Source organism: Xylona heveae, assembly GCF_001619985.1.
Source record: "Xylona heveae TC161 unplaced genomic scaffold L228scaffold_6, whole genome shotgun sequence".
NCBI lineage: Eukaryota > Fungi > Ascomycota > Xylonomycetes > Xylonales > Xylonaceae > Xylona > Xylona heveae.
The window spans coordinates 565708-589180 of NW_017264198.1; the positions used below are offsets into that span (position 1 = coordinate 565708).

Sequence of the window (23473 nt, forward strand, 5' to 3'; positions counted from 1 at the left end):
ATCTATCCAGAAATTATCATCGTAATTCATCATCAGTGAGTCCCATGTCCAATGTGTCCAACATGTCCAAGACAATAAACTTGGGACGTCAATTTGGGACAACAACAACCTTGGGAGAATAAACTCGGGACAGGTTGAGGCAAGAAAGTTGGGACAATGCACTCGGAACAAGTTGATACAATCAACTTGGGACAACAAATTGAGGACATAAACTCAGACATCAATCAACGCCTGTCACTATCCCTGCCACGTCGTAAACGGCATGCCCAGACTATCCGGAATATGCTGATCGCCCCAAATGATCGAGTCCATGAGCGAGTAGGGCGACGTTTCGTCGAGTCCGAGCAGGGGCGAAGGCGCGTACGAGCCCGTGGCGTCAGAGGGTGTGCGATTTTGAGTTCTGTCCATTTCAATCCACTCGGGGGGCGGGGCGGATGTCGTCGACGGGGGCATACTTGCCATGGCGGTAGGCGGGGGCAGGATGGGAGTGGTACCAGTAGTAGCAGCAGCATTCGGGGGCGGGAAATTTGCGATTGGCGAAAAGGAGGGCGAGGAAGAAGAAGTAGGATGATGATGATGATGGGTGGGTTGAGGTGCTGATGTTGCTGCTGCTCCTCCTCCTAAATGTTGGTGTTGGGGAGGATGGAGCACCCGCTGCGGTGGATGGCGAGCGGTTAGGGGTTTCTCGGCATTCAATCGGCGCAAAGCGGCGAGTGATCGAGCCAGCGGACCCAAGCTCTGCGACGAGTGTCCCAAAGGGTTCCCCTGGTCCTCATTGTAGCCCTCGGCGTAGGCGAGGTCGGAGATGACGGCAATCATTTGGCTGAGGAGGTTTTTAATCTCTGGGCTGCGCTTTGGCTCCTCGAGAATGCCGAGAAGCAGTGCAGAACTCAGGGCGCGATGAACAGCTGCCCACGACCGCGTCGCGTAAATGGTCGTCTTGTACATTTCGAGAAAGGCGCGCACGGTGGTGGCCAGGTTCTGGATACCGGTTGTCCGGATTGCCCTGATTTCATCACTTTGCGCTGCCTTGGACCCTAGCGCTGGGCGACACAGATCGGAGAGTGTGTAGGAAATGTGGATATTGAATGCGCAGTTTTGCATGCGCTCCTTGACGGTGCGACATTTGGTGAGGTCTCTGAGTACAGGAGCTGCGTCCGCAAAGACGTCGTCGACTTCGGCCTGATATCGGGACAGTTGGGAGAGAGACATGTGGAAGCCGGGCGATTGCATGCGTGCGCGCACAATGTCAATAGAAAGCTGACAGAGTCGGTACATGGATTCGGTAAACGAGCGGTTGCCGGGGCTCGATGTCGCATCAAGAGGAATATTGCAGCCGAGAGTAGCAGTCGAGGAGACGCGGTCGTAGGATATGGAGAAGAAACTGTCTTGCCATACGACAGCCCACCTGGAAAAGTCAGGTAAATCAGTTTGTGATCAAGTAATAACAATGACGGTCGGGCCCAACGAACCAAATCCTCCTTCGAGCAAGCTGTAGCTTTGGAGGAAGAGAAGTGCGTTCAATGTGCAGACCGACGCTCTGCGCTACTCGTATAGTCATACCTGTATTTTCGTTAGTTGAGAGCAACAAATTTCGACCATATCGTAGAATCGTACCAAGCAGAGCCCAGGAAGCGCCCGGGTTCATGTTGTTGGAAAGCACATTGCCGATGATGAGCAGCGCCTGGATGGCTTCCATTGACGGCAATTGTAAAAAGTTGGTCAGACGAAGGCATTGAAATGAACAACAAACTGGTGGATTTCAATTAGCTGGTTTGAATCAATCTCAGGGTCGCATCTTTATCCTATACTCACTGTAAACTTGCGATAGTGCCAGGACCTCCTTCTTGGAAAGGACTGAGCATTGGGCACCAGATGCCAAAACGGCGAGTAGCAAGGCGAACCATGACAAACTTTTACCATATATAGCTCCGGTAGTGTCATAGGGCTCCACGCGGCTCAATTGACGCGCCCGTTCTGTCAAAAACGAGGTAAATTCGGCTTCAAGGGTCTCAATATCGGGTACTGCAGGGTAGAGCGCGTATGCGACGTCGCGATAAAGCCGGAAGAACCTAGAAAAAGCAATTGGTATGAGACTAGGATTTTCTTGCGGCCAAGTCCTTTGATCCCGTCTGGTGCGACACTCACTCTATACATGTGGAGTCGCTCGGCAGTGCTTTGGCTAGCTCATTCACATCAAAGCCATAGCCCGAGCCCGACCACAGGTCCAAAAAGGGGTATGCAGAGGTTTCGTCGCCGAGCGCAAGCATAGGCAAGATGCTCCCTCCCAGCTCGTCGCCATCACCTTTGCCAAGCGCCATGAGGAATGCCGGTAACGAGCTGGCGCCCAAATGTACCGTCTTGCCCGTGGCCTCATTGAGCGCCTGGACTCCCTCGGGATGCGTCTGTTCCGTTTTGCCATCCTGCGAATTTGTGACCGACGGAGGATGTGAAGGGCGCGAATTCGTCGCCTGGGTCAAATCCTGTCGCAGAGCCGTAATGGAACCTTCAATGGTAGCCAATTGGGAACAGACGCGGTCCCATGTCTCCCGAGGCACAGTGATGAATGAGGAGCCACTTCTGTCAGGACTTCTGCTCAAAAAGTTAGTCGAGGCCCACGAGGTTGTGCAAAATCAAGTAAAAAATACTCTGTCGCTCTTCCCAGTGCGCCCGTTTCGTGCTCGCTGAGCGCCGCTCTGTCTGGCTCGGGAGCTCCCCGTTTACGTGTATCGACACCTTGGTTCGCCGTCGGTGTCCCAGCCGATTTTCTCGTGCTGCCGGTTGCGCTACTTCCTCTTGCCGTTCGTGGGTAAATGGTGCATAATTCAGGGTGACCTCGCTCGACGCATACTCGGCATGGTGACTCATTAGAGCATTTCACTTTGCGCTGACGACACGGATAGCACGCTTTCAGATCGCGGGTCTTTCTTCGCTTGCGGAGGATCTCATTGACATCATTGACGTCCTTGATCTCGTCGAGCAGGGGATTATGAGCTTGCGGTTCGGTCCTCGGTTGTGGTGAAGTCGGTTGGTGCTGATTGTACGTCTGAGACGCCGCAGCGTTGTGCGTGGAGAATGATGCCGACGGGGAGCCGAAAGCCGCGGCGGACGAGGAATCATAGCCGGAATAATCGCCATTGTTGTCGAGGTGGCTCCTGCTCATTCTCCCACTGCCATTGCCATTGCCATTGCTGCCAGACATTTTTTTTTTTTTTTTTTTCAGGTTTTTGCGAAGACAATGCAGGCAGAGAAGAGTGAGCGTTGCGTTGCGCAGACTGCAGCTGCGACTGCGGATTTTGTAGGTTTCTTTATCTTTGGTGTTTGAGGTTTTGGTGGATTGAGGTTTCGGTTATTGAGGTTTATTTCGGTGTATTGAGATTTCGCCGGATTGCGGGATGACGGCTGGACGGGTAGAGTTTAAAGGCGGGATGCAGGTGGATGATGTTGCTGTGGAGGGGCGCGGTTTGGTGGTGGGAGGAAGGGTTGCTGTTGATGTCGCTGTTGCTGCTGTTGCTTTGCTTACATTGCCATTGCCATTGCCGATATATACCCAGCAGGCCAGGTTGCCAGCCCTTGAGCTGTTTCGGTTGCCCTGTTGCACTTTGTACAAGTTATAGTGCACGGCCAACTACATCAATGACAAGAGACCGGAACCATTTGCAACAGAAAATGGCTAGAAGATGTGATTTTCAGACAGGCAACCTTATGAGATGGATGACTGGGCAAAGGGGGACCGATATATTCTCGCGAGGGAATTCAAAAACCTCAAGGTTTCCAAACTACGTACAATAGCTCCGTAAGAGCGACACTAAGTTATATCAATTGCCAGCCAGTGCCAGGTGGCTTAAGCCCGAGGTCTCTCGCCCCGTGCTGCATGCTCGCTAACTCGCGGGCCCTGGGCCACTAAACCATTCCATCGGGAGACTTTCAAGAGAGGACCATTCAGTCGCAAGAGACGTCAGGACTCAGGCGTGGCAATTCTTGCTTAGGACGCGCGGGATGACGGGATGACGGGATGACGGATAAAAGAGCAAACAATAGCCTGATGGCATTGAAAATACTTCAAAACAAAAATATTTGTTAGAGATTATGGCCCAGGCAGCTCAAGAAATAAGTTCTAAATTGAACTACTAGAGTGTTATACATATATTATATGCGTATATATGCAAGTCTATTAGGGTATTATCCATCTACAAGTAACTAAGGTATGTATGCAATATCCAAACAATATATGCACCATCCAAACAATAAGACCTCCAGTAAGACCAAGGAGATCAACCTTGCCAAGGTATGTACAGGTCCATCTCTCGAAACTCCAGCTTTACCGTCCAAGACTGGAGAAAAAAAATGGGATGCAGGGAAGATGAGCAGAGGGGGAAAAAAAATTGATCCGATTCACGCTCCAACTCCAGTTCTATGCCAGCCGAGTTATAAAAAAAGAAAAGAAAAAGGAAAATCTAGAAGGTTTGAAATAAAGGGAAAAGGTCAAGGTGAATGCCCAACTCAATGCGCCGGAAGCTCCTTCTCCGTGCCGTTTCCAGGACCAAGATTTTCCTCGTCATCTCCACTATAAGCGTATTTGGAGTATCGGCGAATGGCCGCGCCCTTGAAGTAAAAGACATAGGGAATCAAGCAGCAGCCGAGGGCGATGAATGCGAGAAGGGTACCAGCCCACTCGTATCCGAGACGGTGATACATCTGAATAGTGAAAAGCACGACGCTGGCACCCCAGAAAGACCGAATGCACGTTTTCGCAGCAAGAGCAGAAGCAGCTTGGTGCTGATATGAGTCGACTATGAGAGTCAAAGTTAGTCCCCAGTCTATTTGAGAAGAGGGAGAGAAAAAGAGGGTGACGAACCAAGATAGTTGTTGGCAGCATTGTAGAGGAAAATGAATCCAAAACCCACAGGCCATCCGCCCAAGCAAGGACCAACCCAGACGAGGCGCGGATATGAAGTCCAGGCAAAGATGAAGAGACCAATTGGGATGAACCAACACGAGATCATCATTGGAATTAACCGCACCTCGGCAGGAGGCTTGCCGTCGTATTTGGCTGCGACCTTGAGGTAATGCTTGTTTACAAAAGGCGCGCACATGGCAGCCATGACCACGCCGACAGCAATCGGAATGAACATGAGACCAGTGATGCCAGCAGAGTAGCCTTTGCCTTCTTGATATACAACGGGAAAACTGCGAAGCCGATTAGTCAGAAAGCAAGTCAAATGTTCAGCAATATAAAAAAGGACTTACGCAACGAAGAACATGTAGAGTAGCCCATACAGGACAGACATGTAGAGCGAGATGAAGAACACAATCAGCTCCGTGAAGAGGAGCTGGAAGGGTCGAAGCAAGAACAAGCGGAGCCGCTCGGCCATAGGCCGCAGGTCCAGATCTTGCTCAGTAACGTAGCGACTGTTGCCCGTTTGTTTCCGAAGCTTCTTCGCTCGTCGGGCAAGCAAAGTCGGTGCATAGGTTTCGGGCACGGTAAAAGTAATGAGAACAAACGCAACGGCGGAGAGAATCAACTGAAGCCAGTAAAGCCATCTCCAGCCGGCCGCATCGGATAGGAAACCACCAACAAGGGGGCCAACAGCAGGACCTGGGCAAAGGGTTAATCATCATTGTCTCCCATACGCGACATTCGGAAAAAAGAACTTACCAATAAAAGGAGCGGCACTGAAGGCGGCCATGGGAACGCCGCGTTCTTCCGTTTTCCAGAGATCTGCGAGAGTTCCGCCCACAAGAGTCATTGGCGCGCTAAAAGCAATACCGTCGATTGCACGAGCAACGAGAAGGGTACCAATATTCTTCGCCACAGCGCCAGGAATAATGAAGAGAACTGCGATGAAGAGCGTGGTGGCGTAGATTACTTGCCGGCCAAGAATCTCGCTCAGTGGTGCAAAAGCCATGGGACCTAAAATGATCATGTGTCGATTAGAAAGACTTATTCCGAAACGTAGCTCTCGAAATGCTGTAACATACCGACACCAAATCCGATAACGAAGAGAGTAATTGTCAACAGAGCAACTTCGTCAGAAACGTGGAAAGTCCTTGCAACGCCCTCAGTGTCGGCCGTGACGATGGCGCTGTTCATAGCGACCACGAAACAGGTAAAGGCGACAACCATCGTGCACCACCACTTGTAGCCCTTGGACCAGTTCTTGGGGTTCTCCGGATCGCCAATGGTAAAGGTGACAAGTTCGTAATCCTCATCTTTTCCGGTCTTCTGGGATTTGATACTCTTGAGGATTTCTCCTGCGGCTGTTTCTTCCGTATATTCCTCGAGATTTGCGTCATTGCTCAAGATTCGACTGGGCAGATTGACCAGGTCCAATTCATCTAGGCCGTTCTGCCGGGCTGTTTGGTTGGTCCGTACCGTCCGCAGAGAGCGGCGGCTCTGAGTAGATTCGAGTGCATAGCCTTCATGCTGGTTCCTGTCTACTGTCCCCGGGGATGCGGCGGGTGGGTTTTGTGAATCTATTGGGGCCGCACCCTCCTTGGTATGAGCCCTTTCAGGTGACATTGGCGATGTTAATTTATCTTCCGGGCTGAAGTGAGAGTGTCAGCAAATGAACAAAACATATTGAAACATCTGCTTCAACTGAGGAAAAAAAAGCATACCTTGGAGTTTGTTGTCCGGCAAGTGTTGTACTCGAGCTTGATCTCGTTGAAGCCATCAGAAATGGTTCTATGTTTCTGTGTTGGAACAGACCTCTACGACGGAGGTAGCTGAAGTTGTGTTTACAATAGCTGTTTTATGGAACGTTCAAATATATTCTCTGCTTTGGCTGGGATAATAATTATTTTCCCCTTTTCAAATTAATGGAGGCAGCGAGGTGTTTTGACAGAAGCATATTTTGAAAGAACCCATCCCAATGGGGGGCATGGAGGTAACTATATATTGAACCCATCTTGAAAACAGATGATCAAGATCGGGTAAGTATGCCGTTGACTCGAGGCCTAATGAAAGCCCAAAGAAGAAGAAAAATCTCTTGAATCGGAATCTGAGCAGCTCTGCATGCAACCATGATTGCATGTTATGATGCCAAAACGGAGATTTCTCGGGATAGGGGAGTCGAATTCCGGCCCAGAACTTATGCCGAGAGTGTGTATTTAACTGATTTTGGATTCGATTTTCTGCTGATCCAATGACCGTTTTTTGATTTGGGGCGATAAGATAAGCGCTGGAAAAAGTCAGTGCATCATCCCCCTCGGAGACTTGTCGGACGAAAAGGCGTTGTGGCGAGACTGTACTATCCTGATACCTTCACCCCCGAGCTTTTTCATGTGAAATCTAAAGTCGCTTCCAAGTTTTCCCAGGATTCGGTTCGCATTGATCTCGGCGTGGGCTGGCGGGCCAGGCGGGGCAACAGTGCAACACATGGCGATCCAGCCTTGGCGTCCTCGGTCTGTGCGTTTTCCTCTTCCGGTTCCAAACGCCACCATGCCACTCGGACTTTACTCGGGATGTCATACACAAAGGTACCACAGCTAGAAATGCCTGGAGCGTAGGAACATGCAGACACAGCTTTGACATGGTGAAGCATGACATTATCAGTAATACAGGTACTCGGGTCAAGGGAAGCTTTCCGGGTCCAAGCAAGGGGACAAGGGGATTAAAGGGGGTGGCACGCTGCACGTCAACCGGGATTGGGCGACTTTTTGCCAGACACAAGATAGTTATCAGCCCTTTTTCAAACGGCAGCGTCGAACAAATGATTACTACTAGTCTTTGCCGTCTCGACACATCATCATCATCATCATCATCATCATCATCATCATCGGTCATCGGAGACAAGCCGAAACACCCGCAATGATTGGCTGGTACTCGTACTGTAATTCTTGACAGGCGTAAGAAGGCTTACCAAAGAGAGAAGACGTGTCATAACGCGTACTGTACTAGCGCTAAGGATCCATACTCCCTAAGGACCAATCTGCCCTCTGCTTTGTCTGACTCTTTCTCCACGTCATTGCTCTTCCCTCCTTTCGCCGTTTTGTCGACTTCTGCGTAGCTTCGCCGTGATAGTGAAGAGTCATATTACCCGTGGACATAGCAAGGAGCATAAACTTGGGCCGATGCATATATGCATTCTGTAATGTGCTAAGTATATTTCCAGAACCCAGAACCCAGAACGCACTATTGTACAAGTTGCCAATTGGGGCAGGGACGGGACAAGGTCCGCACGTCCTTTGAAAAGAAAATAAAACTAAAAATGTACCGAAGCTGACGCTAACGCCGGGTTGATGAGGACCCATTCATCCCGCTTGCTCCAGTTTGCTCCTATAATGATGCCCGAACAATAACAGAAGAAGAAAACACAAATGGAAATTTCAAAGACAAACCCGATCCTCAAGCAGCTCATGAAACCCCGTTTTTCTTTGAGAATCTCAAATGATGATGCGCTATCAAGCCTTCATACTGGCCAGGAACGAATCCAGGTTGTACTCTTCCTCGTACTGTTTATCGTCCCAAAGCTCGCCGAGATCATCAAGAAGGCCCTTTTTGCCCTTTTCGCGAACCTCACCAGTAGCATCGACCATGTCTTCCTCGTTGCCCACGTCACTCGGGTTTTGAATCCCGTCGGCTGTTTCACCAAGACTGAAAAGGTCGAGGATCTCGCCCGTCTCCATTGTACCGAGGCCGGCGTTTTGTTGATTGACCACCGTCGAGGCAACATCGATCTTGAACCGTTGAAGGCTAGACAGTTGGTCAGCATATACTACATAAGAGAATAGATGAATACAACGGGGAGAAAAGTCAAACTTACCTCATGATCTTTTCCTCAAGTGTACCCCGAGTGATCAACCGATAAACATTGACAACCTTCTTCTGTCCGATTCGATGGGCACGGTCCATGGCCTGCATATCCTTTTGAGGATTCCAGTCGTGTTCCACGAATATGACGGTATCGGCCCCCGTCAAGTTCAAACCGAGACCTCCGACACTTGTCGTTAGGAGAAGAACGTCGTAACTAGGGTCTGTATTGAATTGGTTCACGATGCTTTGTCGACGATTCGCCTCAACGCTACCGTCTAGGCGCAGAAATTGCACAGAGGGAAGCAATTTGCGGAGAACGTCATTTTGGACAATGTCGAGCATCTCCTTCATTTGACAGAAAATAAGTGCGCGGTGAGGGCTAACATAACTGGCTTCGGTCGTCAGGTCTCCTTCCGCCGAGGGATTGGCGCCAATGCCACAGTCAACGAGAAGGTCTCGCAACGCGGTAAGTTTCGGAGCATGTGCCGTGTCCCGAAGGTTTGTATTCCGCATAGCGAGTTGTTTCTGTACTTGGTCATACTGCTTATGGCCTTCCTTCATCACGAGCGCCGGTGAGTTGCACAGCTTGCGCATGTATTGCAATGCCTGGAATATGTGTTGCTTCGACTCCTTATCGCCACTAGCCGCTTTTTCGGCAAGAGATTTTCCTTCCTTTTTGGTAAAGTCCTCAAAGAGCTTTCTTTGAAGATCGCTCAAGTCACAGTAGTAATTCTGAATGATCTTCGGTGGCAGATCATCAAGCACTTCTTCCTTAAGTCTGCGCAAAAGGAACGGCAGAACTTGCTTGTGGAGGGCTTCGATAGCGAGAGCGCCAGCCTCTTGCTCCTTGGAGGAAGATTTGCTGAAGCGGCTCGCTGCAATGGGCTTCGCAAACCTGTCAAGGAAAACCTTTTCCGTACCCAGGAATCCAGGCATCAAGAAATCAAAGAGCGACCAAAGTTCCAGCACATTGTTTTGAATAGGGGTACCCGAGAGGATGAGACGATGGTTGCTGATAAGCCGCTTGACCGCTAATGTCACCTTGGCCTTTGGGTTTTTGATGAGGTGACCTTCGTCCAGAACGCAGTAGTTCCAGTTGATGGGAGCAAGGACATCAATGTCATTACGACAAATATCATATGAAGTAATGACGACATCGGCGTGAGCCAACTGTGACCGAAAGCGGCTGCGATCTGCCGGAGGTCCTACATAAGGAACAAAGGATAGAAAGGGGGCGTATGTCTTGATCTCTTGTTGCCAATGCCCGGAGAGCGTCGGGGGGCAAACGATAAGTGATGGTAACCGTCGAACATCAGATGCCTGTGTTTTGTTAAACTCCTCGGCGCGCATATGGTGATCGCTGGCGACCATGCAAAGCGTCTGCAGAGTTTTTCCAAGACCCATATCATCACAAAGAACGCCGTGGAGATGATAGCGGTTGAGGAAGGCCAACCAATTGACACCCTCTTGTTGATATGAGCGAAGCTCGGCTTTGATAGCTACCGGTATTTCAAAAGGCTCCACTTTGCGAGGGTCAAGCATCTGGGCAATGAACTTTCTCTCTCGCTCTCTACCTTTGAGCAGTTGCTCTGGCAGTCCCGGTGGGTCCGGAATACCAGCTTCTAGAGGTACCAATTTCACTAGAGTAGCAAAACTCGTGGTCGCAAGAAGTCGGATATCAGTATCAGAATCGCTCATACGACCAAGAACAGGGACAATCAAGAAAATGACGTAGGGAAGAATGTTATCTTCCATTACGTGAATTAGATGATAGATGCATTCAATAGCTCCCTGGCGCCATCGAATCTCGTGCGCGTTGTTAATGGAAGGTAGTACTTTCTCCACGAGAGTCGTCATCGCCTGGACGGTAATGACACTGCACACGGTGGCGAAACATTTGGCTGCGGCATATCGAAGGACCGAGAGGTCCGATTGCATACCCTTGATGACCAACGGTAGGAGCTCGAGAATGAAGGGGTGGAGACCGGCGTCGAACTTGGGTACTAATGCTCGGATAGTGGAGAGGCCATCGACGACCTCTTGGCCTAGAGTACTATCAGGATTCCTGATATCCGCTGGGAGATTTTCAGAGAACGCAGTCCTAAGAGGACTCTCGATCAAGCTCTTGAGGGCCGGAACCCTCTCGAAAAGTTCGGCTTTGAATATACCAGACAGCTGTTCGAGCGCTTCCTTGGCGCCACGTCGCATGATCCTGGCTTCTCTGGCTTCTCTCTCAAACTTGGCAGCATCGGGATGATCTCGTCGGTCTTCCTCCTTCCGTAGTGACAGAATCGCATTCTCCAGGTGGGCGTTTGGATGGAATTCGGGTGTCTCCGAAGTATCCACACAGCAGAATTTGACGAGATTGGAGACGACCTTGTCAACTGGCCCGCGTCGCCCCGAGGTGGCGTACTGCTCCATCATAGAGGCAACAGCATTTGCCGATCGCGTCTGAAGCTCAATGTTTTCTTCCTTCTTGATGCTATCCATGACACCCTTGATCAACTGACTAGGCTTCTTCGGGATAACCTTGTAGGAGATTATAGCACTAGCTGCGGCGGCTCTGATACGCATGTCCCTGACTTCCTTCATTGACTTGGCCTCCTCGATGGCGGTGATGGCGTTCTGTCGAGCATCGTTGAGTGCCTGGAGGCAAGTGACACGCTGGGCTGGCGTCAACAGCTTCTTCAGCCTATCGAAATCTTGATCCACAATTTTCTCCGCGTTAGCGATCGAGAAGGCGTCAGGGCCAGCATCGGGATCACCCTGGACGACAACTGCGATTGAAGGTATCTTTGAGCCCGAAATCCTTCCAACTTCTCTAAACGTGTTCAACAAGGAATGACACTGTGCCCGGGCGACTTGCGTGTAGCTGACCAGATCTCCATACGTCGGTGGCCGCTCGCCTTCCACCAATGGCTGCAGGGTTTGACTGATGGTTTCCACAGGGTTTTGGCCTGGCGAGCCAAAGTCATTGCACAGCCGAGCATATTCCTCGAGGATCATCGCGGTAGTGAGCTGTGTCGTAGAGTAAAGTGATTGCAAGTGAGGTAGCAGCCTTGGTCCGAAAACTTCAAGGCACGTGTCACTGGGCCACAGACTCATTGCTTTTCCGAGCGCTTGGGCGGCGTATATTTTTGATCTGATCAAGACGTCGGCGCCCACCAGATCGACATCGCCTTGAATCATGGCACCATCGATATTGTGCGCGGTTGGGGGCGGTTCTTCTTTCTTTTCTGATTTGCGCCTCCTCTTGGACGCTGGCTCGGTTCCATTTGTCGGTGACGGTTTCCGAGCTGTAACGCTCGGAGGCGCGTACGGCTGGCCAGATGGACGCATAAAGAGCGATGGTTCCATAGGAATGGGATGACGGGAGACACCGATAGGATGCAACGTCAATGTGACCAACGGATCGAGGTGCGGTCTAAACTCAGCGGCGAATCGAACGTGGCCTTGTTCTGAGAGGATTCTGGCCAAGGCAATCCAGACTTGCAAAGAGGATCTCAAGACTCCTTCGTTCTTTTCGACCAGCAAGTTCTGGAACATTAAGCGTAGGATTTTACCATCCACCCATTCTTTCGTCCCGCTGCCCTCAATGTCGACAAACGTGAGGAGCGCGCGAAGAACAGCAGAGCGGACGCTAGTAATTGTATGGCGAAGGAAAGGATAGAGCCGTGGCACCAGCAAAGCGAATGAATGCTCAGGATTATTGGCGGCATTCCGCTTCATCGCGTCGAGAACTTGAGGGAAGCTACAGAGCTTGGCAAGAAGATCCATGACCGAGCCAGTACTTGCGCTCAGGTCATCGGTGAGGTCGGAAAAGCAGTCCCAGACGATGTCAATCACCTTGTCTAGCGCAGCCGGTCGAAGAGTGACTAGTTCTTGAACGATAGGTATGAGAGTCGCAGCACTGACCGATCGGACGTCGTCATCGAAATTTCCTAAACCTTTCAACACTGCGCGAATAACACCATCGATGAGCTCATTGTCCTTGAGGAGGAGATCGTTTCGCACAGCAACAAGGTATCTAAGTCCGGTCATTCCGCCGTGGCAGACTTCCCAAATCGGAAAGCTCAGGCCGAGATCATCCTGCATCACCATCCTATAGAGGATGCGATACACAGCGTTGACGGAACCATCCGGCAGATGCTTGAGAAGCGCACCGAGTGTCTGACCAACTGTCTCACGTATCGGAGCTACTACATTGTCAGAGATATAGTCGCCGAATCGATCGAGCATCAGCACGCAGCAGAGGCGGCAAGCGAGGTCGTCGAGCCATGCTCGATTCAATAGGTCGTTCAATGCTCGACTCTTGCCATGTTCACGTCCAGCGCCAGCGCCGTGGACGCGAACGACTTCGCGTATCCCCATGGCAGCACCATGGCGGATTTCCCAGTTGTGATCAAACAAATCTACCATCAAAACCTCGCAGAGCCTTTCAAACGGCCATTGGAGCCCTTCTTCTTCGACATCGGCTTGCAAAGCGGACTTTTCGGGAACTGCCGCGCCTTTAAACTCGGAGACCACCTTGGTATCATCATCTCCTCCCTGTCGACCTATCGAGAAGTAGTCGACCGGTGCGGTGTCTTCTTCCTTTTTGACTTCGGACTCTTCTCGTTTGATGCCGGCTCGAATGGCGTACGGTTCAGGAGCAGATGGTGTCTGTGGAACATCCGTGCTCGACCGTCGCACAGCGAGGTCAACAACCCGGACCTTGTTCGCATTATTCTTGGCATTGAGCTTATTCTTCCGCTTCAACTGATTTAATTGCCGCTTGCTGAGCCCCGATTCGTCGATGGGCGTCTGTACTGTGGGATCATGAGGAGTCATGGCGGCAGGTGTCTGTGGACCGCCATTTGAGTGGCTCGTGTCTAGACGAGGAACGCTGGGCGGTTGGGCAAAAGTAGGCTGATAGGTAGCGGCGAAATCCTTGTCCGAGACGATATCCTCTTCAATATATTCGCCACCTAATCCAAGACGGGCGGTGAGGCTCTTCTTCTGGAGCGCCAACCTGGCGGCAGGATCGAGGGCGGCCAGTGAATAGTCGTATTCCTTGCCTGCGCTGCCAAGCAACTTCTTGCCATACTTAAGGATAGATTGAATATCGAGATCCTCGAGTCGAAGCTGGTCCTCGGAAGCGGGAAGCGCAGCCCCTGGAAGTTCCAATTTCGAAGCAGGTTCAACCTCGGATTTCACAAGAGTCTCGTCTTTCACGGGCGCCTCGTCGGCATTGGGGTCAAATTTCTCGGCGTGCTCGACGATGCCACCAATAGCCTTGGCAGCCGCAATTCGGGTGTCCCATGACTTTGATCGCAGGTACGGGACCACTTTTGTCAAGAGATTGAACAATTCATCTGGATGCTGCTTTTGAACATCGGCCAATTGCTGCGCTGCGGTGTTGCGGATAAGCTGGGTACTCCCAGTCTCGAGGAGACTGAACTACGGTCAGCAAAAGACACATCTAGGCCACTTCCCTTGGTTCTAGTCGACTAGATCATGAGAGCGCAGCTCTGATTTCCTTGGGGAGGAGTAAAGAGGGAAAGCTTGGGTCTTACGTTACAAGTCTATCTAATCTATAGTCACGTGGTAAGTTAGCAAGGATGTTTGGATTTCCATCACACGTGTGATATATAAATAAGGGACAACAGATTGACGGGAGTGCCCTTTTGGGTAATTTGAAGGAAGTTGTATAAGGGTGAGATAAAAAAAATTCAGGATGAGTACATAACAATGACCGTGAAGGTCAGAAAGGAATCAAGATGTTTTGATACAAAGGAGGAAATGGAAAGGTCAGGACACTTACCTTGAAGTCATGGTCGCGTCCAGCCCGTATGGCCATCAGCACTCAACACATGGCCAATCGCATCCAAGCAATAATTTGAAGGTGAAGGGATCCAATAAGGGTGAAGCAAGTCACTACTGAGTTGGTCAGTAAGCACAGACCAAATATCTGATTTGTGCAGTGCCAAACCAGGTAAGGGTGATCTCGGTGATTGTCGGAGGGAGAGCTGCCGTGGTTTTAACTCGTTTACGCGAACGCGCATGTATGACGAAGCTCTCGCACTCTCACACCAAAAGGAAAAAAGTGACGAGTACAAAGCCAAAAAATGAGAAGGGGAGCGGAAAATGCCTTTTGGGGGTGGGATCAAAAGGTATAAAGTAACATCAAATAGCAATGCTCGGCTAGACAGAGAAAGGAAACTTGCGCAACAGTGAAAGAGGCAGCTGCAAGGGGAATAAAGGGCGGCGCGTTTGATATGTGTGTGTTTCAGTTCTCGGGGGGGTTAAAAGGCAATAGACTGTTTTGAGTGCTGGTCGCAAATGTATAACTGTGATGAAAATACAATATAAAATAAAATAAAAAAGATAAAAAATAATAAAAAAAATAAAAAATAAAAAATATTTTTTTCCATGGAAGAAAAAGGGGAATGCGTGGGCTTTCAAGGGGATATTTGGGGGGCGGCAGTGGTACGGTACCTTATAAAGCACGTTTTGTAGGGACCGCAGAGTGACAACAATAAAGAGGAGCGAAAAGTTGGTGATCGGCTGTGTTGGACTCGAAAAACGACAATTAACACTGTCATGCTCGAGCGACGAGGGAGGATGCGCCTCGCGTTTATATGGAAAGCGTGTCGTCCCTGATGGGGTGGATTCGCGCTGGGATTGGCTCGCTTAGCCTTTCTGGTCCCGGGGAACCGTCGCCAAAGCTGCAAGTTTTGCTTTTTCGCTGCTGGCTGTAAGAAAAAAAGAGGATTTAATTTCATTTACTTTTGTACTGCCCAGAAGTAACTCCGGCGAGTACTTTATACTGTACGACTGTATAATAATGCATTTCAGGCACCAGGAAAATCACACAAAAGAGAGAACGCGACGACCAGACCCTCTAAAGTAAGATCTGACTCTCAAAGCCATTTCTTTTTATTTCTTTTCCCTTTTGTGTCTCCCTCCCTACCCGTGCGCATCCTCAAGGCACCGGGATAGAGAAGCCGTTCATTCACCACCACCAACTCCGCCACCTTACCCATCTGGTCGCTCCTTCCCTGTATATTCTTAATCACTGTTTTTGCTTCTGCATATTTACGGCACATGAGGTAAAGAGCTAGTTCGGATGGGTCTTTGTAGTCCTTGCTTAGATCGTTATCATTTCCAGAATGATCAAGTGTCACGAAAGACGGATTATTGCCCATTCGCGCGTCGCAAAGTCTAATGGACGACGACACGGAAAGCGGTTTTGTGTATGACGGGAGTGGACCTCACTAATCTCGACCTGGCGCTAGCGTGGGAATGCCAATTCTCAAACAATATTGCTACAACTCAAAGGAGTTGGGTACTTTACCTCGGTAGGTAGTATTTCGATCGTTACCGCAGCTTTCATACAGCATGCATTTCAAGTTTCGTGTTGGTGTGGAGTGCTTTGTTTCAGACCTTAAGCTTGGATAATACTGAGCTACCTACAGTACTACTGTACTTGTAATTTGCCTACCTACCGCGTATTTGTTTTCTTCGAGCACGTAGATTCTGAAGAGTATTTGAACGATATCCATCCATTTTATGCATTTTATGCTCTACTGGACTGGCACCCTCGCACCTTTTGTTGTATTTGTGAAAGGTGTGCAAGTACATTGCAGGCGCCCTTGTCTGATTAGTGTTGTCGAACATGGCCGGCCTTGATACCGTCACCCAATCACATCTCAGGCAGTACCCATCAGCCTTGTCTCGACCGCAGTAGCTGTAGATGGTCCATCAAGGGTATCAAATGTGGCGATCGAATGTCCTGTCAAGGTCTATTTGCAAGCGTATGTGAAATTTAGCACCTATTGCTTGTACTCTGTAAATAGAATAATGTAGAAGCATTTTCGAAATCTATATAATATTTTGTTTTGTTTTTCTATTTTATTTTTCTTTAATATCTTTTATTTTATTTTGATTTTGATTTATTAAAATATATTTGCTTATATATTCGTGACTACACTTGGAAATACATAGAGCAATAAGATATACATCAGTGATACAGGTAAAATGAGCATAAGAAATAAGTATTGATAACGCTACTAAAACCAAAGTATAAGCCTGGAGTAAAGTCAATCTCAGAACACAAACAAGTGAGATATGCGAGGGGCAATCGATATGATTGGCGGAGATGTGGAGTTGAGTACGTCGGTTCGCCAGAGCTCCGCCACGGGATGCGTCGCGCTAGTTCATGGCCAAGCGGACAACACCGCATGGTACAGTACAGGTATACCGCCTATTCATGGGGTCAAGCTCCTGAACTTCAACAGTTGCTCAGGACCCTTACGGAGCAAATCACACCTTTTGAACAAACAACGACATCGGCCGATCGATTTAGCAGATCGTCTTCACTGTGCGATCGGCCTCTCTCGATATATCCTCAATTAATCAATCAATGCCCTTACGATAGGCAACCCCGACCCTCACACCGCATCCTGCTCCCTGGCAGGACGGTGAACTGCCCTCGATGGCTGCCACATATAATCCTTCTCTTGCCGCCTCCGCGCACCCTCATCGCCAGAATGCCCCCAATGGCATAGCTTCAATGGCGGCACCAAACGTCCCGCCAGGAACCTTCCTGCCTGGTACCAAGGTCCAGGTAGGCAGTCACCGTGTTGTGATTGAGAAGTATCTCTCCGAAGGTGGCTTTGCACACGTCTATCTGGTCCGACTTCCTTCGCCACTGGACAAGTCCGATATTGCCGTGCTCAAAAGGGTTGCTGTGCCGGACAAAGAGGCACTGGCAAACATGAGAACGGAGGTGGAGACCATGAAGAAACTCAAAGGCCACCGTCACATTGTCAAATACTATGACTCGCATGCGTCACAACTGAAGGGTGGTGGATATGAGGTGTTTCTCCTGATGGAGTATTGCGCCGGAGGTGGTCTTATCGACTTTATGAATACTAGGCTGCAGCATCGGCTTACAGAGCCGGAGATCCTTAAGATCTTCGCTGACGTCGCCGAGGGCGTGGCCTGCATGCACTACCTCAAGCCCCCACTCCTCCATCGTGACCTCAAGGTCGAAAATGTCCTGATATCCGTCTCTGGGTCTTCAAGGTCCTACAAGCTGTGTGATTTTGGCTCAACAGCACCGCCTAGGCCAGCCGCGACCTCCGCAGCAGAAGGCCGTCTCATCGAAGATGACGTCCAGAAACACACTACCCTCCAGTATCGGAGCCCGGAGATGATTGACGTCTACAGGAGACAACCCATCGACGAGAAGAGCGACATTTGGGCATTGGGCGTACTATTGTACAAACTGTGTTACTACACCACTCCGTTTGAAGAACAAGGCCAGATGGCCATTCTCAACGCGAGCTTCAAATTTCCCGGATATCCAAGCTTCTCAGATCGTATCAAGCTATTCATAGGTTTGTCCTTTGTACTGTTATCTCTATACACCATGTTTTTCTGACCAAGTCAGCATCAATGCTCCGCGAAAACCCACAGAATCGACCAAACATCTTCCAAGTAGTCAGTGAAGTTTGCCGTATGAGGGGCACGAATGTACCCATTCGAGATGTAAGACTCTCGCTTCGCCACCTTGGGTGTCCATTTGGCTCCACAGGAACAAGAACGCTGATAATTTCCCCCAGATATATGCTGGAAGGTCACAATCAGAAGCTCGAAAAGCACAGCAACTACCGTCGCCAGAGCCAAAAGTTGATACCCCTCCCGTCGTCGGCGCATACCACTCACCGCCAGTTGAGCATTCACAGACCATTCCTGACATTGCTCCGATGCGGCGAGGGCGCCCTACCAAGGCACCACAACACCACACCAGCGCCAGTGCTAGACCAAGCCCTTCTCCGCTACGAGCGGCAGGTGGTGATCCATTTGCAGCGCTTGATGCTCCAGGTGGCTTTGGTACTCTGCCGCAGTCTGATGAGCTTTCATCTCGTTTCCCTACCTTGGACCAATTCTCGCTACTTCACGATACTGGTGGCAAGTTTGAGTTTAGTCCGACCTCGCCAACAAATGCCACTTCCGCGAGCAGCGATTTGAATCAGCGAGTGACTGAAGCTCTCGCAGACGAAGCCTTTGCACAGCCGCGTGCGCCTGCTCCTCAGGCATCCCCTGCCGCTTCTGCTGCTACTACTACTACTACTACTACTACTACTACTACTCATCCTACACATGTTCAGTCTGCTCCTGCTTTGACAGACACGGCATCCCTGGTCAAGCAGAAATTGCCGGAGCCGCGACAAGATAAAACTCATCCATCGCCATCAGCAACCATCTATCAACCTACGCCCAAGCGCCCAACCATGGTTTCAACAGGAACTATGACATCGGCTACACCTCCGCCCGTCGCTTTGACCCTGACAGTACCCAAGACTGACAATCGCTCTTCATCAACCGATAGCCCTACGCAATCGACGCAGTTACAGAAGCCCGAGTTCAGAACGATACCCCGTCCAGCATTGCTGGAAAGTAATCGCTCGAAATCGCAGACATCTACGTTCGCAATACCCAAGCCTGCGACATCTTCGCGCCCGTCTCTTGAGGGCCAACGTCCTTCGACGGCAGACTTGGGCGATGCTATCAACCGCTCAAGATCTGCAAATGCTCGACCACGTCCTTCAAGTGTTTATCTAGAATCCAATCTCGACTATCTTCGAGACCGCGAATCATCGCGCAACAGATCTAGCGGTACTTATCGTGCAATGACGCCCCAGCCAGCTGCAATGACTGGCAGCTCAGTTGATTCGGATAAGAGAATATCATCCAACGTCGAATTCCTCCGCACAATGGAAGAAGCAGAAGCGGCGAGGAAAAAGGAGAAGCGCAACAGCGGGACAAGTTCAAAAGGAACGACCTCGAAGCACGTAAAGCGTTCCAGCATGCCGTCAATTTCGCTTTCTGGCACCAAAAACATTCTGAGTGGAAAGTTTGGGGATGCCTTTAGACGATTTGAAAACAATGCTGCCAGCGGAGCCCGAACGCCTAGTCCCGGTCTGATCGACAAGGGTGCCCTGACACCTATTACAGGTTCAGAAACCACAGGCGGTCGTAGCGATGACGACAACGGCCTCGAAATCACAGAAGAGGTGCCAGCAGAGGTCAAGCGAGAGCTCGAACGGCAGCGGCAATCCATGGAGGAGCGGAGAGTCGCGCAGGGCGCAGCTGAGTACCGCCGCCGCCTCACAGAGCGGGGTGACCCCGGGAAGTCCGAAGCAGTTGGTGCAGCGAGAGCTGCTTCAATTCAGAACAAGGTCAGATCGCTCTTGGACGAGAACAGCAATGAACAGCGGGTTCTCACGCACAGTCCCGTGTCATACGGTGCCCTGTCATCAACCGAAGCGGAAGGGTTACCACCACGGACACGAACACTGGAGCCTCGCATATCGAACCCGCAACGGCCAGTCCCCAATGCACAAATGCGCGTTTCAGAGTCTCTCACCAAGGGATCACAACTAGAAGGTCAGCGACCGCGGTCGGAAATCACCATGGCCAAGACCCGACAACCGCTGCAATCATCTTCATCACCATCACTTCCTTCTTCACAACCACCCCCTGTCACTGCTCGAAATCCTGCTGGCGGAGGTATTCGTCCACCATCTCGTGGTGGCCTGCGCCCAAGCGCGCCACCTAAACCTAGATCCCTCCGCTCTGGCAGTCAGGCCGAGCCACCGCAGCCGTCTCCGACAAAGCCGATATATCTTCAGGGCAGGCCCCTTCACCCTCAACAGCAACAACAATTCTCCCAGCGGCCGCCGTCATCACGGAGTGCTGCTGAACCTACCAGCCCCAGCGCCGAAGACTGGGAAGCCAACTTTAGCAAACGTTTCCCGAGCCTTTCAGGCCTCGAAATGGTAGAAACGGAGATTGAGCGGGATCGCCCGCTTGGATCCATTCGTGTCAAGGACGTTTGATGCCAAGCAAGTTGGTAGTTGTCTTTTTGTGATCGGCGCATTTTTTCCCTCACTCTTTTCTTTGTCCTCTTCCCAAGTTAAAGGAAAGCAAGCAGATCATATGGGGAAAATTCAATAACCCCTGACACAATGCTGCTTCAAATCCGACTCACGGCCACTCTGATGTAATCAATCCATCCTTCCACCCCCCAACACTCATCACTTCTGGATTACAAGTGGGGTAGCATCATCTTAGTAGTCAACATTGTGTAGTAGTTTCCAAGGCATAATACATATTCTGTACATTATCCACCCATTTTTGAAGCAAATGCACGAAAATAATGATCCTCGTAGAAGTTAAACAACGGTGAATTACAAAGCACCCTGACCACCAACATGTTTGATGCAAAAACATAGCGACACCCCAGAGCTGCGCGACTGCGGGATTCTCCGCTATTATCCGCCGGATAAGCCTACGTATAGTACCAGCAAAACACCACAAGCATCTTGTTTGATCTGCCCTTGCGATTGATGCGATTGATGCGATTGGGAATTCTTCGACAAGCTGAACCCTTTTCTTTTCTTCTTCTTCTTTTTCTTTCTCCTTTCTCTCTCTTTTGAGGTCGATGCTCGAGCTGGACAATATACCCGACAACTATATTGGATTCCAAGCTCGTTGACTCTCATTCCCGCACCTCGAAACCCCTCCCCGAGGACGGTTATTTCGATCTCGGTCAAACGGTCAAACGGTCAAAGCTACTACTAGCTTTCTTTCTACGGTCCGGCACGGCATTGACGACATATCTATATTAGACATTAGAATACAACAGCGGTACGACGTTTCTGAATGACGAAACGTGAGGTTCCGCAGACCACGTCGAGACGAAAGTGACAATTAGAGTCGCCATATCCAGAATTCTCGAAACCACCGTGCACCGTGCACAGTGCCGCTCGAGGTGACTTCACCTGCTTGTCTCCAGAGTAGCAATTCCGGATATCACGCCAGAGAAGCCCGACGCAGGAAGCATAATCACTCAAGAGCAGAGTCCTGTGCTCGAAGGAAATCAGAATCAGAATCAGACGGGATTGGAAGATAGGCGGATAGGCAGATAAAAGGCCGGGAAACGGAAAACGGGAAACGGGAAAAAGGGAAAAGGAAAAAAGTGAACGGGAGGCGGCGAAACTGCGAACCAACGAACTGGCGAACTGGCGAAATAGCAGGGCCTGAACAGTCCATGCCATCCGTCGAGCGAAGAAAAGACAAGAGCCATACCGAACAAAGACAGGTCAAGGACAGGTCAAGGACAGGCTCAAGGACAAGATCGTCATGGCGCCCGTGACGGTAAATCTGGTCGAAGGTGAGGAACTCGACATCATTTCTCATTCCAAGGACATCCTGACCTGGCCATTCTTGATCCTGCTTCCATCGTTCTCCAACATTGCATTTGCCCTCTTCCAGGATGGTTTTCAGCTGTTCATGCATATTTAATGCTTGTATACCCCACGCAAATCATTCTCTTTACATCTACATTGCTATTCAACCATTCTCCAATTCGACAACTAAGCAGCTAATATCTTATATTTGCGTTCGAAATAGACCAGCTCAAGCGCGTCATCCATGCGCTTTTTCAAATCCAGCTCTCTGTACATGGATACCAGGCGCCGGAAACTGCTTCGTCGCTGAAAAGTCAAATGTTTGTTTCCCCTTTTATCTATATTCAATCCTCTCACCACTTTCCCTGTCTTCAAATCTCTATTGTACACTTCCTAACAGCCGACTCTAACGTGGTACCGATTGTAGCCAACACCTCGTGTCCACACTCACCGACCTAACGTCCACTGCGCCGGAACTCGCAGTCTCCATCCCGCCCGAGATCATCGCGTACGTCGAGGACGGGCGCAACCCGGACATATACACGCGCGAATTCGTCGAGCTCGTGCAAAAGGGGAACCAGTACCTCAAGGGCCGCGCCGAGGCGTTTGGTTCGTTTCGCGACATTCTCGCGGCGGAAATGAGCAGCGCGTTGCCTGAGCTCAGGCAGGATGTCGAGCGCGTGGTCCTTGCCACGAGTGGTGCGGAGACTGCTCCTCTCTCTGCTCCCTCTCCTGGTGCTGCTGGTGCTACTGCTTCTGGTGGTGGTATTATCTCCGCTGGCGCTACGGCTTCAAGTGGTGGTGATGGCGGCGCCGGAGGTGCACATGCATCTACGTCTGCATCTGCACCAGGACCGGGACCGGGTCCAGATAATGCAGCACCGGCTTGAAATAGATTTGCGATATGCGGTAGTTGGACTTGGATTGTTTATTGGTGAAAATGTGACTGTGTTCTCGATGGGTTGATGGCGGGGGCGGGGGTGGGGAAGGGAAAGGGGGAAGAGGAGGGGGGAGAGGAGAAGGAGAAGAAGAAGGGGAGGAGGGCCGTTGTTTCCAGGGGAGAGGGTAAGAGAACCATTACTATCATAGCGAGGCACCGCGAGGCGCATTGGAGTCTTGGGAGTTCTATTTTGTGGCGTTTTCATATGAGTAAAAACGGGGGGCGGTCATAAGTCATAGATATGTTGATATCCGGAGTACTGTTTATCCGGAGTACGGTTTCTCTTTCAGTCCCATTTGCTTGGGGACCAGGGGTGAGGGTGGCTTGTTTTCTTGCATTGGGGATATAGCATTGTAGAGGGAATGGCGAATGGTATTTACAAATTAGGAGCAGACACATGAGGCGCTTTTCAACGTGCCCAGTCATTTCCTATACAATTTTCATCATCGTCATCATCATCATCATCTGCACGTGTTCAATTCTTCATTGCATTCTGTGGAGACGACGAAGCATAGGGAAAGTTTTTATGTCAAT

General features: G+C 50.3%; 6 protein-coding genes across 6 annotated transcripts; 3 read left to right on the forward strand and 3 right to left on the reverse strand.

Annotated features, from left to right (window-relative positions):
- Nucleotides 1-237: 237 nt before the first annotated feature.
- Nucleotides 238-3202, reverse strand: L228DRAFT_268641 (hypothetical protein; the record flags this gene model as incomplete). Its single annotated transcript, XM_018335173.1, has 6 exons — nucleotides 238-1408; nucleotides 1473-1563; nucleotides 1618-1752; nucleotides 1816-2072; nucleotides 2149-2592; nucleotides 2649-3202. The coding sequence occupies 6 exons, from the start codon at nucleotides 3200-3202 to the stop codon at nucleotides 238-240; spliced, it is 2652 nt and encodes an 883-aa protein (XP_018187707.1).
- Nucleotides 3203-3320: 118 nt separating this feature from the next.
- On the forward strand, nucleotides 3321-3867 carry L228DRAFT_147336 (hypothetical protein). Its single transcript, XM_018329243.1, has one exon. The coding sequence runs from the start codon at nucleotides 3439-3441 to the stop codon at nucleotides 3790-3792; it is 354 nt and encodes a 117-aa protein (XP_018187708.1). The 5' UTR covers nucleotides 3321-3438; the 3' UTR covers nucleotides 3793-3867.
- Nucleotides 3868-4129: 262 nt separating this feature from the next.
- L228DRAFT_256094 (major facilitator superfamily protein) lies at nucleotides 4130-7457 on the reverse strand. The gene is made up of 6 exons (XM_018333907.1): nucleotides 7372-7457; nucleotides 5983-6397; nucleotides 5660-5914; nucleotides 5251-5599; nucleotides 4859-5190; nucleotides 4130-4793 (listed from the first exon to the last, which is right to left on the reverse strand). The coding sequence occupies exons 1-6, from the start codon at nucleotides 7444-7446 to the stop codon at nucleotides 4504-4506; spliced, it is 1716 nt and encodes a 571-aa protein (XP_018187709.1). The 5' UTR covers nucleotides 7447-7457; the 3' UTR covers nucleotides 4130-4503.
- A 949-nt stretch (nucleotides 7458-8406) lies between these two features.
- L228DRAFT_268643 (transcriptional accessory protein) lies at nucleotides 8407-14572 on the reverse strand (the record flags this gene model as incomplete). Its single annotated transcript, XM_018335174.1, has 3 exons — nucleotides 8407-8698; nucleotides 8769-14192; nucleotides 14562-14572. 3 exons carry the CDS (start codon nucleotides 14570-14572, stop codon nucleotides 8407-8409), a joined length of 5727 nt encoding a protein of 1908 aa, XP_018187710.1.
- Nucleotides 14573-17000: 2428 nt separating this feature from the next.
- Nucleotides 17001-20942, forward strand: L228DRAFT_230506 (hypothetical protein). The gene is made up of 3 exons (XM_018330538.1): nucleotides 17001-18141; nucleotides 18195-18292; nucleotides 18367-20942. The coding sequence occupies exons 1-3, from the start codon at nucleotides 17235-17237 to the stop codon at nucleotides 20644-20646; spliced, it is 3285 nt and encodes a 1094-aa protein (XP_018187711.1). The 5' UTR covers nucleotides 17001-17234; the 3' UTR covers nucleotides 20647-20942.
- A 1010-nt stretch (nucleotides 20943-21952) lies between these two features.
- On the forward strand, nucleotides 21953-22889 carry L228DRAFT_239163 (hypothetical protein; the record flags this gene model as incomplete). The annotated part of the gene is made up of 3 exons (XM_018331118.1): nucleotides 21953-21983; nucleotides 22223-22319; nucleotides 22427-22889. 3 exons carry the CDS (start codon nucleotides 21953-21955, stop codon nucleotides 22887-22889), a joined length of 591 nt encoding a protein of 196 aa, XP_018187712.1.
- Nucleotides 22890-23473: the final 584 nt, after the last annotated feature.

Bases quoted from the DNA above. Each gene is read 5' to 3' on its own strand.
- L228DRAFT_147336 (XM_018329243.1), top strand. From the start codon at position 3,439: ATGATGTTGCTGTGGAGGGGCGCGGTTTGGTGGTGGGAGGAAGGGTTG.
- L228DRAFT_256094 (XM_018333907.1), bottom strand. From the start codon at position 7,446: ATGGTGGCGTTTGGAACCGGAAGAGGAAAACGCACAGACCGAGGACGC. The intron at 5,600-5,659 runs GTAAGTTCTTTT...CCCTTTGCCCAG, and splicing joins CAGTGCCGCTCCTTTTATTG to GTCCTGCTGTTGGCCCCCTT. The intron at 5,191-5,250 runs GTAAGTCCTTTT...TCGGCTTCGCAG, and splicing joins CTCTACATGTTCTTCGTTGC to TTTTCCCGTTGTATATCAAG.
- L228DRAFT_230506 (XM_018330538.1), top strand. From the start codon at position 17,235: ATGGCTGCCACATATAATCCTTCTCTTGCCGCCTCCGCGCACCCTCAT. The intron at 18,142-18,194 runs GTTTGTCCTTTG...TGACCAAGTCAG, and splicing joins TCGTATCAAGCTATTCATAG to CATCAATGCTCCGCGAAAAC. The intron at 18,293-18,366 runs GTAAGACTCTCG...AATTTCCCCCAG, and splicing joins CGAATGTACCCATTCGAGAT to ATATATGCTGGAAGGTCACA.